Source organism: Callospermophilus lateralis, chromosome 2 (genome assembly GCF_048772815.1).
Source record: "Callospermophilus lateralis isolate mCalLat2 chromosome 2, mCalLat2.hap1, whole genome shotgun sequence".
In the NCBI taxonomy this organism is placed as follows: Eukaryota; Metazoa; Chordata; class Mammalia; order Rodentia; family Sciuridae; genus Callospermophilus; species Callospermophilus lateralis.
The window spans coordinates 117,088,820-117,103,474 of NC_135306.1; the positions used below are offsets into that span (position 1 = coordinate 117,088,820).

At 32.1% G+C, this 14,655-nt stretch overlaps 1 protein-coding gene across 1 annotated transcript in view; it reads left to right on the top strand.

The window, feature by feature from the left end:
* Arhgap20 (Rho GTPase activating protein 20) overlaps positions 1-14,655 on the top strand; it is a 119,754-nt gene that overhangs the window by 73,746 nt on the left and 31,353 nt on the right. Inside the window, exons 5-8 of the mRNA XM_076843791.2 lie at positions 5,074-5,115; positions 5,994-6,078; positions 9,159-9,236; positions 12,259-12,325. Of these exons, the coding sequence (XP_076699906.2) occupies positions 5,074-5,115; positions 5,994-6,078; positions 9,159-9,236; positions 12,259-12,325 (272 nt within the window). The remainder of the gene's footprint in view (positions 1-5,073; positions 5,116-5,993; positions 6,079-9,158; positions 9,237-12,258; positions 12,326-14,655) is intronic.

Genomic DNA, 14,655 nt, shown 5'->3' on the forward strand with positions numbered 1-14,655 from the left:
GTCATGTACCCCTTAATATAATAATGTAAAAGAAGAATAATTTACCTCTGTGGTATTCTCCCCTCCCACCCAAAACCCATAACCCTAATCTTATGAGGAAACCTCCAACAACCACAAATTGAGGAAGGTTTTAATAGTATACCTGACGAGTTCTTCTCAAAATAGTCAAGGTCAGAAATAGGAAAAATAGAGAAGTTTGCCTAGACCATTCACTAACAAGACATAAGAACTAAATGTAATAAATTGGCTCCAGAACAGAAAAAGGTCTCTAATTAAAAGAAAAAAAACTGGTAACATCTGAATAAAGTCAAAGTCAAGAGTTTAGCTTATAGTAGGTACCAATATTTCTTAGCTTTGACAAATGGGCCATGATAATGTAAGAAGATAACATTCCAGGAAACTGAATCTGGGTGAGAAGTATACAAGTACTCTTATATATATGTAACTTTTCTGTATATCTAAAATTATTTCAAAATTAAGTTTATTTAAAAAGAAGTGTTGAGGAGTTCTACCTCCAGTATGGCAGAGTGAGATCTTAACAGACTGACCACCCTACAGATAACTGTAAAATCTGAACAAAGTACAAACAACAACAACTACCTAAGGGTTCTGGAGAGTGGACAAAACTTGGGAGATTTTGGAGAGAAATTGAAACTTCAAAGAAGCCACCAACACTCGGTGAGTTTCCCACTTTTAAGGCTTTAGTCTAGGGCATGCTGCACTCACACTGTGATGCAGGGTAGCTAAAACTTAGAAAACCCCACAATCTTATCTGCCTGAAGAAACAGACAGAATACAGAGTCTAAGTCAGTACAACTAATGAAAAGTGAGTGAAAAGTGGGATGTGAGGGGACTCAAAAAGAAGCATGTCAGAAAAAGAAAGCTCCACATTCTGTGTACAGATGCCCTCCAAGCATCTAGCTAATTGCTGGACCCTACATGCATGGGATACATAGAGAGCAGCTTGAAACTAAAAGAATTGAACTGAGCTGCTGACCATCACAGGTGGGATAGAGCTTGTAACTTAACCTGATCAAATTAATTATCTGCTAAAACAGAAATATCAACACTGTTTTGAAAATATAATAGAATGCAGTCTCTGAAACAAAGCATTTATAATGTCCAGAATCCAATCTAAAATTCCTTGACATATAAATAACAAGGAATGAGAAAAAATAATCAAGAAGCCAACTTTTAGATGGACCCATATATTAAACAAAGCATTTATAATGTCCAGAATCCAATCTAAAATTCCTTGACATATAAATAACAAGGAATGAGAAAAAATAATCAAGAAGCCAACTTTTAGATGGACCCATATATTAAATTACCAGAAAAGAACTTAGCACTTTAGCATGGTAGGTAAATAGAGAATCCAGTTGACAGTAATGAAAAGATAAGAAATCTTGGCAGAGAGATAGGAAATATTTTTAAAAATGTTGAAAACTAAAAAAAATGTTAAAAGAAAAAAGATTTTTTTAACTATAAAATCTTAAATAAAAATCTTCTGTATGGCCTTACTTAAGAATGGAAATGACAGTCAGTGAATTTGAAGATGCATCAATTCAATCAAATTGTACAATATGAAGATCAGAGAAACCAAAACTTTTTTTAAAAAATGGAAAATGTAACAGGGACTTGTGGGATGGCATAAAATGGTATAATATACAAGTAATTGGAATTCCAGAAAGAGGAAAGAGAAGGAATGGAGACGAAATACTTGAAGAAATAATGGTTAAAAACCTCCCAAATTTGATAAAAGACTAAATGTACAGATTTCTTAAGTTCAGTGAACTCCAGAGTACATAAGTACAGAGCATAGAAGAAAACTACATCTTGTCGTCATTATAGTCAAGATATAAATCAAATATCTTGAGAAAGTACTCAGAAAATCTTGAAAGTAGTCAGAGAAAAACAATATATTACATATGGAGAATAACAATTTGAATTATTGTAGACTTTTCATTAGAAACTATGGAGGTCAGAGGATATTTAAAAAACAACTTCAAGTGTTGAATTTTTCAGTCTTTCAAGTATTGGGAGAGAAAACTTTAACCTAGTATATAATATCCAGCAAAAATATTCCTCAAAAGTGATAGTAAAATAAAGATATTCTTTAATCATAAAAATTTATTGCCAGCAGACCTTCTCTACAAAAAAAAATGAAGTTTTTCAGGCTGAAGTGATATTATATCAGAGGGAAGCTTGGATCTTTAAGTGATATTATATCAGAGGGAAGCTTGGATCTTTAAATATATACCATATATTTACATATTTCTACATGCACATATACTTACTAAATATTAAGGAGACTCTAGGATATGATCAGTTTTAAATACCATTAGACTAGTAGCTCAAGAAGCAATCACTTGGGCTCAGTTACTACACTATCTATAAAGAAACAAAAAATAAAAACTTACAGCTTTGAAATTTAATACTTGACAACTGCCTAAATCTATGAGAATTTCTTAGTTAGGTCAAACTGGGAGAAACAATGTGAACTTCCCATACTTTGGAGAACACGATAAACAACTCTCAAAAAGGACTAAAAGGAATTTCAAATCTCTATCAGCCTACATATTCTATTAACAAACCTAGTACCTAAGCCAGGCTCAGTAGAGCATTCCTGCAATCCCAGGATTTGGGAGACTGAGACAGGATGATTGCAAGTTTGAGGCAGCCTCAGAAATTTAGTGAGGACCTGAACAATTTATCAAGACCCTGTCTCAAAGTTGAAAAAATAAAAAGAACATAGGATGTAGCTCAGTGGTAAAGTGCCCCTGGGTTCAATCCCTATTACAAAACAAACAGAAAAACACCCTAGGATCTATGCCTACCAGAAAAAATGATGCTTATTTTAAAGGAAATACTTAAATCTGACAATGATCTATCTATTATAGGAATCAGAGTAATATTTTAACTGAAGTAATGAGTCTTAGACTATAATGTGGTCATAGACTACAAACTCATATGCGGGTTTATTTATAGATCAAATTAAAACTCACTTTAAGTTCACATGTTGACATGCTGGTAGAAAACAAAATTTTTTTCTTAAAGTGAAACCAGAATACAGGAGATTTTTGAGATGCCTCCAAAACAGTTGAAAGCTGCCTCTAATTTTCAATTTATTGTAATCACTGCTAACATCATCTTTTTGCTATGCCCATAGTTGTAGCTTTACATCCAGACATGTTCCAGCAAGTACAGTAAGGTATCTTTGCTGATGCAAGTTCCTTCGTGTGTGGGACTCAACCTCCCTAGTTGTTCCTTAAAACAATTTCTTCTGAGTTCTTTCTGTTTTCTTAGGGCATCTGAACTGACATCTGTTTCCTACCTCACACTGAGGGATGATAGATCTCCATCCCCTCCATAATTTGAGAGAATCTTGCAATCTGTCTTGACCTTTTTCTTACCTCCACTACTATGTTCTTCTCCTTTGGATCTTATTATCTTTTTTAATGTTCTTAGGTGTTTATGAAACTCTGAGATAACCATTGATTTTGGAGTACTGTAGACTTGTGTCCTGTAGAAATGACTAAGATAAAGAATTCCAGAAGAAAGGGGAGTTCTGGATTCTTGTATAGAGTAAGGGGGAAAGGCAAAACAACACAAAATTATACAAATCAATCTCCATAAATTAACTTGACACATTCATAATTAATTTATTTTGCTACCTATTCAAACAGTGAACACTATATTGCAATAATAATGATGGTTCTAAAACTACATGCAGTTAATATGTTTACTTTTTTTATTGGTATGGTTAACTCTTCTATACAATTGGAAAGTAAGATAGTGGAGGTTAGAGCCTAAAAAGGAGCAGAGGATTTTCCAAGGTTATTTTCTGTTTTATAATCTGAGTGCTGGTTACATGGATGTATTCAATTCATAAAATTTCTCAAGCTGTACACTTAAAAGCTATGCTGTTTTCTCTATATATTTGTCAGTTAAAAGTTTTTTTTTTAAAAAGTATCTTAAATATGCTGATTTCTTTCACTGCTTTGAAAAAGTTAATGAGCCCAAAGAAAACATCTAGTCTATTTTTCAACACAGATTTTTGATAGATAAATAAATAAATATTTGACATAAATGAAACTAGAAAATCTGTTTTAGAAAAGGAAATATACCAGGAAGTAATAAGAAATTGTTAAAGATAGAAATTGTGTGGCTGGTGGTAAAAAAAAAATTGTTGACAAATTCAGAAAGATCATTTGTGAAGAAAAATATTAAACAACAAAATTTGAAATAAATTACAAATATTTATGAAGTACATTTTCCTGAAATAAGAAAATTTTTCTAATTTCTCTGAAAATTAGAAATATGATTTTTAAGGCTGTGAGAGATAACACTTTGGAAAAATAAACTTGAAATTATTTTTAACTTTATGAATTAAATGCAACATTCACATCAAAAAATTATTAATAGTAATTTAGTTGTGAATAAATTCACATTAATCAAAATGTTATAGTAAGTAGTAAGTTTTCTATAAACTAATTTCTTAAATTACAGTTTTTCTCTATGTATATAAAAGAAAACAATGCTTCTTTTCCTGATAAAGAACTGGTTTCTGGGCCAAGACATTTTTATCCATATGCCAAATTTCTCTTTCATCTCAATATTTAGCATACTTTCTATCTATTATGACACTTATAACTGATTAAACACTGAGTGAGAATGATTAATCCAGTTTTATATGTGTAGGAACTGAGGATTAGGATAAGTACCTTGCCCATGATTATTATCTAGATTGCATATAATTTGGAAACCAGTTGTTTGGATTACAAATCAAGTACTCTTTTCACTACAAGACCTACTTTTCATGGGTATAATAGCTCTTGTAAAAGACCAGTAAAGTATAAAAAGGGGTCTATCTTGGATCCATCCAAAAGAATAACAAACCTACAAGGGCATTTCAGGGTCTTCCAGGACAAAATTATACTGGTTTGCAGCTTACATGTATAACTTCTTCAGTAACAACAGGCTTGTTGATATTTTCATCTGGATTGGCAGCCTCAAAAATGTTAGCATAATTATTTTATGTGGTTTAATTTTTCTCTCCCATTTTCTTTGCAGTTCTCCAGAACAGAAGGACAAATGGCTCTCACTTCTTCAGAGGTATTTTTTAAGTATACTCATTTTTAATCTTTAGCCTATAGAAATTTAATTAAAACATATTCTTCAGAAATGTGCCCCAAACTCTTCCCCTTAGTATAAATTGTTCATTTGCCCTCAAAATAAATTCTCATTTAGACCACCCATTACTCCTTGCTAAAAATAATTCCTTCTCATTACAGTGTTTCTTCTTTCTAGGAAGGAGAACATTGAAGTCCAAATAGATCATTTTAGACAAAAATTAGTAATCTCTTCCATCTCTTGCTGTTGTCTCCAAGCCGCTACCAATTGGAGATAATTTTCTCCAAAATATGTATTGTTTCCAAAAATGCAAGGATTTCTGTGGAGCTCCACAAAAATCAGTTATGCCTATCATTGAGCAAACAGACTAACATGGTCAACTTAAGCTCATTGGTTAGAACCAATAGTCCTTTCCTTCTTATTTCTTTTTTCCCTCTCCCTAAGCAGTGAGATAACCAAGATTTATACTCCACTGGAGAATGAAATGAGAAGTAAAAAACCATTGCTTTGGTTTGACTTAGTAAAATGTTATGTATATTCTTGTACTTATCGAGGTACCAGACCTTTTCAGAGAAGACAAGGAGGCTTTAAAGATAAAAATGTCATCCAGAGGTGCCTGAACTTGATTATACTTCTCAATCCTCACTTGACATGGATTTTTTTTCCATGCCTAATGTCTTTCAATCTTTTGTATTTATCTTTCAACCCATAACATAATCTGACTTTGCTGAGTCTTTCACGTGTCTTTTTAAGAGTAGCATGTAAATAAATTGAAAATATTAGTAAAATAAATTAAAAAACAAGCCATTAGTGAATACCATCTGACTCTGTCATTTTGGATTGTCATTGCATTTGATTAGATACATCAATCTAGAGAAAGAAAAGGACTATCCGAAGAGTATTCCCCTCAAAATCTTCGCCAAAGACATTGGGAACTGTGCTTATGTAAGTGTTCTAAGTGAGAAAATTAAATTCCAAGTCTCTGTATAAGGCAGAAAACTCCATGGTTAAAAAGAGACAGGCAGGCAGGTAATGTACCTACTATAGAAGGTAGGTGTCTGGAAATAGCATATAAGGGAAGATGCTTTCTCCTGGGTTTGTGTCTTTGTATGTATGAAAAGTAAAGACTCAAGAAAAGGAAACAAGGAATTTGTATTAACTACAGTACTTAACATTTAAGCTTGTAAAGAATACTGTTTGTCAGATGTCTCTTCTTCCTCTGTCATATTTCTCTGAGATCTTTTCAATAGCAGCTGCAGAGATTTGTAGTAAAATTATTTCCATAAGGAGGTATTTCCTATTAGTATTAAGCAGGTTTTCTTTAAACTTGTCACTTCTTCAACTTGAAATAATTTTTAAAGCTTATTCTTTGAGTTTCTAGAGATTGAATCCCTCAAGTTAAAAAGTGGATGGTCTGGGAGAAATTAGATTTTTAAGGAATTGGCAAGCTTCTACCTCATAATGTTTATCATATTGTTCAATGTTTAGTTTTTAACCCATGTTCCTATGTGTAATTTGTTGACTGAAATTGTAGTACAAGAGCCAAAATGGTATCAATGATAAACAAGGTAAAAACACATATTTTATGATACTATGGATTGTCATATTTCACACTTATGACCAAAAGCAAAAGTTATGCCAGCTGGGCCCAGTGGCACATGCCTGTAATCCCAGTGGCTTAGGAGGCTGAGGCAGGAGGACTGTGAGTTCAAAGCCAGCCTATTTTGTATTTTATTCAAAATAAATAAGATCCTGTCACTTAATAAAATACAAAATAGGGCAGGGGATGTGGCTCAGTGGTTGAATGCCCTGAATTCAATCCCAGTATCCCTACCACCCCGCAAAAAAAAAAAAAAAAAAAAAAAAAATGCAAACATTCTGACCAATTCCTGAGGTGTAGATATCATGGGAAATTTTTTTTAACATTTTATGTATGGAAGGTATATGCTTGAGAAAGAACCAATTTCCCACTCATTTTGACAAAAGATGTGATCAAGGTGGGGTGCTCTGCTTCTATCACTAGGACCATGGATAAATCAAGAATGAAGTGAGGACAACTCTTTGGTTCTCTGAAGTAGATTTTATGGCAAGAGTTTCTTTGAGAGAACCCTACTTCAGGGAAGAATGATTCCCCCAACAAGGGCTTTGTTTTTTAATCCATCCTTTATCTTTAGTGATACACAACCTGTCAACTAATATGGAATGGAATACCCATATTTTCAGTTTTTTTCTCTTTTGTTATTTGTTTATACCCAATGAGCTCTTTCTGCTGAAACTAATTTGTTTTCTTTCCCATAAAAGTATGTAGACAAAAATACATTTATTTCTGTAATTACTGTTTTGAAAATATATGCCTAATGTTAAGAAAAATTATCTTAGAAACAGGACAGATTCTTCACTATACAAAAGACAACATGAGTTTCTTTAAACTGAAGGGGAGCTCTTTCAGATGTTCTGAAATTGTACTTCAAGTTTAAGCCTGGCATGTAACATTCCTATGCTCTTCTGGTGGAAGACAGATTCTGGATTGGGTACTTCAGGACCTCCCTGTTGGACTGTGAGACACCATAGACATTTTTGCATAATCCTTGGAGCTACTAGGAGTTTTTGTTTGGTTAATTTTTTGTTTGTTTCAGGAATTGAACCCAAGAGCACTTAACCACTGAGCCACATCCTAGTATTTTATTTTGAAACAGGATCTCACTAAATTGCTTAGGGCCTCACTGAGTTGCTAAGGCTAACCTTGAACTTGGAGCTGCTGGGTTTAGCAAGGAACACTTTTTAAAATCAATGCATTTAAAATGCTTTTATTAAAAAAACTGAAATTTAATAACAACTTTTAGAAGAAGTTTGTCCTGTCAACTAATTGGCTCGGAGGGAAGAAACAGTATAACAGAAGAACAAGTGACAAATTATTAGTGGATTTCGCTTAGCTTATTTGTAATATATCCTTTTGTGTTTTATATCATTTTGTTTCTATCTATGCTTCTTATTTGTGTTCTATCAGAGACACAGTCTTAATTGCCAATTTATCTGATAATTATGTAAAACTTAAATGCATAGCAAACTTATTCATGATAGGATAGTATTGTATATAATCTCTTTTGAGAATTTATTGAACTCTATATGTAAATAAATCCTTTTATTTGTTATAATTATTTGGGGAAGTGGGTTTGTTTGTTTGTTTCTGATACTGGAATTTGAACTCAGGGGTAATCCCCATCCCTATTTTGTATTTTATTTAGTGGCAGGGTCTTACTGAGTTACTTAGTGCCTTGCTTTTGCTGAGGCTAGGTTTGAACTCACTTTCCTCCTGCCTCAGCCTCCCAGCTGCTGGGATTACAGGGTGCGCCACCATACCCAGCTGTTGTGATTATTTTTAATTAGCAGTTCTCAATGAAGTTCAGCACAGAAAGATTATAGTTACTCAAAGACAGAGTTGATAAAAGAATTGAGCTTTCTAAAATTTTAATTTTTTTAGACTCAATTTTAAGTACTCTAAATATTTTCAACATTGAAAATCTTAGTAGCCACAATGCCAGACATAGAAAGTACTCAATAAGTTTTAAATGTAGTTTGTAACCAGTTCTTATTCCAATTTTACACCATGCAAAGAAATAAAATATAGTGAAAACAGTATTTAGGATGAAATAGAAATACATCGCTTTTCGTTTTTTTATTCCCTTTGCATTATGGAAATACAGTTATGGCAGTGAAACAGAAGAATAGCTGATTTTTGTGGGTATGTGATTGGGAGATAGGGGTTCATGTACTCTCTCTGAAATAGTATTTTTTTTACTTACTTAAGTTCTTATATTTTGTGAGGCCACATATCCTTTAAGAAAAATAAATGTTTTATCAGAAGGCATAATATATCAAGGAGTGAAAGTAAATTACAGTCAAATGTTTATGTTCTGGGCACACTTGAAATCAGGATTTGCCTTTTGATAGTCATTTGACAATTATTTGTTCATCTATCTTAATATCCTTTATTTATAGCTGTATTTCTTCTTTTTTTCCCACAGTCTAAAACTATAACAGTAATGAATTCAGATACAGCAAGTGAAGTTATCAACATGTCATTATCAATGCTAGGGATAACTGTAAGTTACCATGATAGATATTCCTAATTATAAAGAAACTTTGATACTGTAAATTCAAAGTAATGTTTAGTAATTTAGATGTAAATTATCCCTTCTATCATAAGATGGCTCATTATTAGCATACTGATGACGATGATAAATTCTGAAGGATTTGCTGTGAGCCATACTGACTGGCTGCAGGTCCTGAGGATAAGATGGCTGATTCTGCTAGTTAATAAAATAATAGCTTTGAATTAGATCATGGGTTTGGAAAGCCTTAGTGTATATATCATACTCTTACTTCTTTAACTTCTAGCTTCTGCCCTTTTCTGGGGCAGAGGCAAGTTTTTGAAATTTTATTGTTGGAAAAGATTGGAATATTCAAGGATGAAGTATAGGGGGAAAAGATTAGGAAAGTTTTTCCTTATTGCTTTCCTACATGTTACATAAACACCACACAATTAGTAATTTTAGTAAAAAGAGTAGTTTTTAGAAGGATGATGTTTTACTCAACTTTTCATTACTGTGACCAAAAGACTACATGACAACAACATGATTGTCTGACTTCTTATCTCTTGGCTCAAGGTGAGGCAGAATGTCATCGTGGAAGGGAGAGGTGGAGGAAAGCAGCTCAGAACATGATGCCAGAAAGTAGAGTGAGAGCTCCCTTTACCAGGACAAATTATATACTCCAAAGGCTTGCCCCCAGTGACCAAACTTCCACTAACCTCCTCCCATCATCCTACAGTTACCACCCAGTTAGTCCATCTCAATGGATTAATCCACTGATTAGGTTACAGATCTCAAAATCTAATCATTTCATTCTTGCACCATCTCACACATTAGATTTCAGGGGATACTTCATATCTAAACCACAACAGATGAAAACATTAGAACATTTTTAAATTATTAAAACACTCTATTAAGTTATGACATGACACATTTAAGACATTATTGAATTTATATTTTCTCTTACACAGTACTGTACAAAGGCCACTAAGAATTCAGGGCATGCATTCTGCCATCATGTATAACGAATCAGAATTTTTTAAAAAATTACACAGCATTGATACGGACATGAAACAAATTCTCATGAATTAGAAAGGTAATGTAAATTGCTGTTATTTATTAGTGAAAATTGTTTATTTAATATATATGGTTCTCCTCAACAAGTAGCATAGACCTATAGAAACTGCTGTACCTTTGAATCATGATAGCATATACTTATATGATATTCAGATATGATAGCATAAGACTACAGCTGTGTTGATCCATACAGTTGAAATCTGGGTGCTAGGAGGAAAGAGGACATACTTTCAAAATGAAATAAATAATAAAGTTTGAGAAAAATCGGTTTCTAGGGACCAAACACAATTTTAATTTTAGTTTCATTACATCCAGTTTAACTAACAGAACAAAATATCACATAAGTATTAAATAGAAGTAATATCAGTGTAACATATCACATGTATAAAGACTTACAAGAGAAATATGTAGAACTTATAACAAAATAAAAAATTATGGAGGACATAATGTATTTCATTCTGCAAAGACAACCATTTTATCTCATTTGATGTATAGTATTTCCCCATAAAAATTTTATCATGTTTTTTTTTCAATAAATCAAACCAAATACAATTTTTTTTTCTAAAATTTATCTGGGAAGTAAAATACGTAAAATATTCCCAAGCTTCTAATTTAGAAGACCAAATAAAGTAGTTATTGTTATGTGACATTAATGTATATTATGAAACCATATTGTAATAATACAAACCAATAAATCATAATGTTAACAAAAAAAGAATTCAAGGCAACCAAAATTTGAGATAAGAAATATATTTCATTAGTAAAATTTAGTAACATTTAAAATGTAATTAAGTTTTATTTACACCAGATAAAGCAGGTACATCGGCATTGATTTCCTACTTACATAAATAATACATGACTCAATTTCTTTTTTGTATTTTCCTCTAAATAAAGTGATCAATCTGCTCAGACCAGAAAAAAATTAAAAAAAGAAGTCACATTAACTTAGGAATTGAGGCTGTTAGTTATAACATATTTTTAAGTGTTTTCAGACTACATAAAAAGATTAGGTTGTTCTTACTCTTTTATTAGGGGATGAGCAGATAGCAGTTTGTATGGTATTCTATATACCTAGGACCTTTTATTATATTTGCCTTTCGATTAGTCATTTGACAGTTATTTGTTCACCTATCTTAACATGATTTTTTATTAGAGATTAAAGACAAGCATATGAAATATTGATAACAGAGTTGATTATTTTTGTTCCAGCTTCCATTTAAAACATTTTGATTTATTCCACAGGACTCAGCAAAGTCTATAAAATTTAGTTTTATTTCTTTGAAGTGGGATTTATAGTCTCGCTGGGTTTAAATTCTCCTAGTGAACAATTTTATTGTTTTCCATGACTGGGCCTAGTCTCTAGGTAGAATTCTTATCCTTTCTGTTCCAGGACTGGATTTGCCCAAACCAAAGCCAATACAACTGCCAACTACCTATCTCCTCAAAGCCTTTTGGTCATTCTAATAATCACCTCTGATATTTTACTTTTTAATCATAGATACAGAAGTGTTTGTGGCTTACTGGGTAACAGGTTGACTTTGCAGAAGCATGTTACATTCTTTGAGAAGTCCAGAGATATTACTGAAGTGAGGACTCTATAAAGAACTAAAGATTAGATTTGTAGAAAAAGGAAGTTTGTTCTTTGCAAAAGGACCTGGCTTCAATTTCACCTACCATGGGTTTACCTTTATAGTGAATGTCCAATTCCATTATGTTTGTGGATCCCTAGACATCAGTGGTGGGGGCAGAATTTCCAAGTCCTTTTGGGGAATGGGAGATGGGTTGTAGTAATCAGCACTGCCATCTTTAAAAAAAAATAATAATATCCACTGTCCCAGGAACCTTTATAATTTTTCTAAATCTTCTTCTTTGCAAAGCTTAAAAATGCCAATAATGTGTCTTCATTCAAGTACTAGACAGAAGATTAATTGTGACTTTTAGTTTTTTTATCTCCAAGGGCTCTGAGAGAGATTACCAGTTATGGGTCAATTCTGGAAAAGAAGCAGCACCATATCCACTCATTGGTAAGTTCTGTGAAAATCTAATACAGCAATATGTTTTAATTATAATATATTTTAATTATAATTCTAAGTGTCTCAGAGCTGGTCATATGATCCTAAGCTTAAATACTATTAAATCTCAGGTGTTATGCGTTCATTAAAAGTATATTAAACATTTGCTTTGTGCTTGACAGTAGTATCTTTTTACTCAAGCAGCTAATGGTATAGTCAGGAGGACAAATGTAAATTTGCCTCTTTGCTTGTTCACTTTACAATTAAAGCTATCTTGCCAAGCTAATTATTACTATAAGAAAGCAATAAATATTAGTATCCCATATTAATTTCTTGAAGTTCCTATTCCCTTTCTCACATTTTACTACATTTGGCTCGGTGGAAGACCATAATGCAATCATGCATCTAATCCAACATTAGATGTATAATACCTATCTGTGCCGCTTTTTACCTTTCCTAGGTGTCAAAGAAAAATAGATTAAATCTTTATGACTACTAAAAGTCTTAACTAATTTGCTAACTACTATTTTACTTACTACTATTACTCTAGCTAAATTTTTCAGCCTTTGTTTTGGGGAATTATTAATAGGTTACACTTCACCTTATTTTAACTAATTAGCTAAAAATTTCTTGATAAGTAATTTCATTTACTGCCTTAGAAATACAGGTATTAAAGTAAGGGACAGTATCTATAGCAGTTCTTGAGAAGATTTGTTCAACATTGTTTAAATCATGTCTTATGTAATCCTTCCATCATCAATGATGATCACTGTTGTATAATTCAGACTGTTTCAAGTAAGCTGAGTCATCTAAAGCCAGACTTTCCTGTGAAATCTTTCTATGTATTCTAATACTTATATTTAGAATATATAAAGTTGTCATGCATATAACTAAAGACAAAACTGCTTACACTTCAGGGTTTATTTTTTATCTTGTCATTTTTGTAAAAGTGAATGAGCAACAATGAAAGTAGTCATTACAAAATCAAATATATACTTAAATTGATATTTTAATAAATTCATTAAATCTAGGTGGATGATAGTAACTTAAACAGTTTGAAATTTTCATTACCAGCTCTTAACTGAAAAATCATGGGACATGATTTACATGTGATTTTTTTAATTATACATTTTAAATATGACTTGCAAAACAGCTGTACATTAATAGTTGGCTATTTTGATAAATGAATTTTGTGTTACTGCTGTAATAGAAACCATATTTGTCTTAATCCCTGGAAGTTACTGTAATGTGGAAATATTGATAACATTTACATTGTATGCCTATGCCAGTGGAAAGGAAGAGTAAGATTTCATTAAGTTATATTTAGTATTAAAAATAGAACTTACTCTGTGTATTTAAAAAGTCAATAACATGATGTTAACTTGAGGATTACAAGGGGATATTTCCTTAGAGTACGGCAGAGCAAAAATCACATTGCAGTCATATCTCCAAGGTTTAGTTTTTCTAGTTTATAAATTTCTTGTTACACCTGTGTCTGTGTTTCTAATCTGCAGTCTTCTGACTTTAGCCTATGAACACCAACCTAGCATAGCACTGGAAGGGAAACATAAATAAAACAAATTAGTCCCAAGGCTCTTGAATAGCTAGTTTTATAATTATTAAAAATGAATGAAATGTCTTTGGTGAACATGCTAGATAATAGTAGTAGTGATACTTGACATATGTAGTTTTTTGTCCCTATTTAACTATTAGCCACTAATGTTTACTTATTTGATCCTCTTAGTACTTGTGATAGTTATGTAAACATTTTAAATCGTGAATTTGAAGCTGAAGAGTGACAATAGATTTCTGAAGATTGACAGATCTAGTTAGTATCAAATGAGAAACTCAAATGCCTCTAAATATTAGATACAAACAGAAAGAGGGTTGGGGTTGTGGCTCAGTAGTAGAGCACTTGCCTAGCATGTGTGAGGCACTGGGTTCAATCCTTAGCACCACATAGAAATAAATAAATAAATACAGGCATTGTGTTCATGTACAACTAAAAAAAAAATAAAAATAAAACATTGAAAGACAGACTGATCATTGCAGTCATTTTCTGCACTGAATTTTGATCTAAAATTTTTATTGAATGAGATTCACTTTCCATGTAATCATTTGAAATAAGATATTCATTAAAGTTTTTTTCCCTTCTTTCCCTTCTCACCATAAAAGTATTTTGGTAAGTCTACCTGTGCGTGGTGGTCATTCAGTTAACAAAAGGATTCTTTATACTACAAGTCCCAGGAGTATAAATTGCAATACATATAAGTTTGTAACAAACATGTTCACAGTATTGTATTAGTCGACCTGAAGAATACATTTAGATTTTTCTCTTTGTA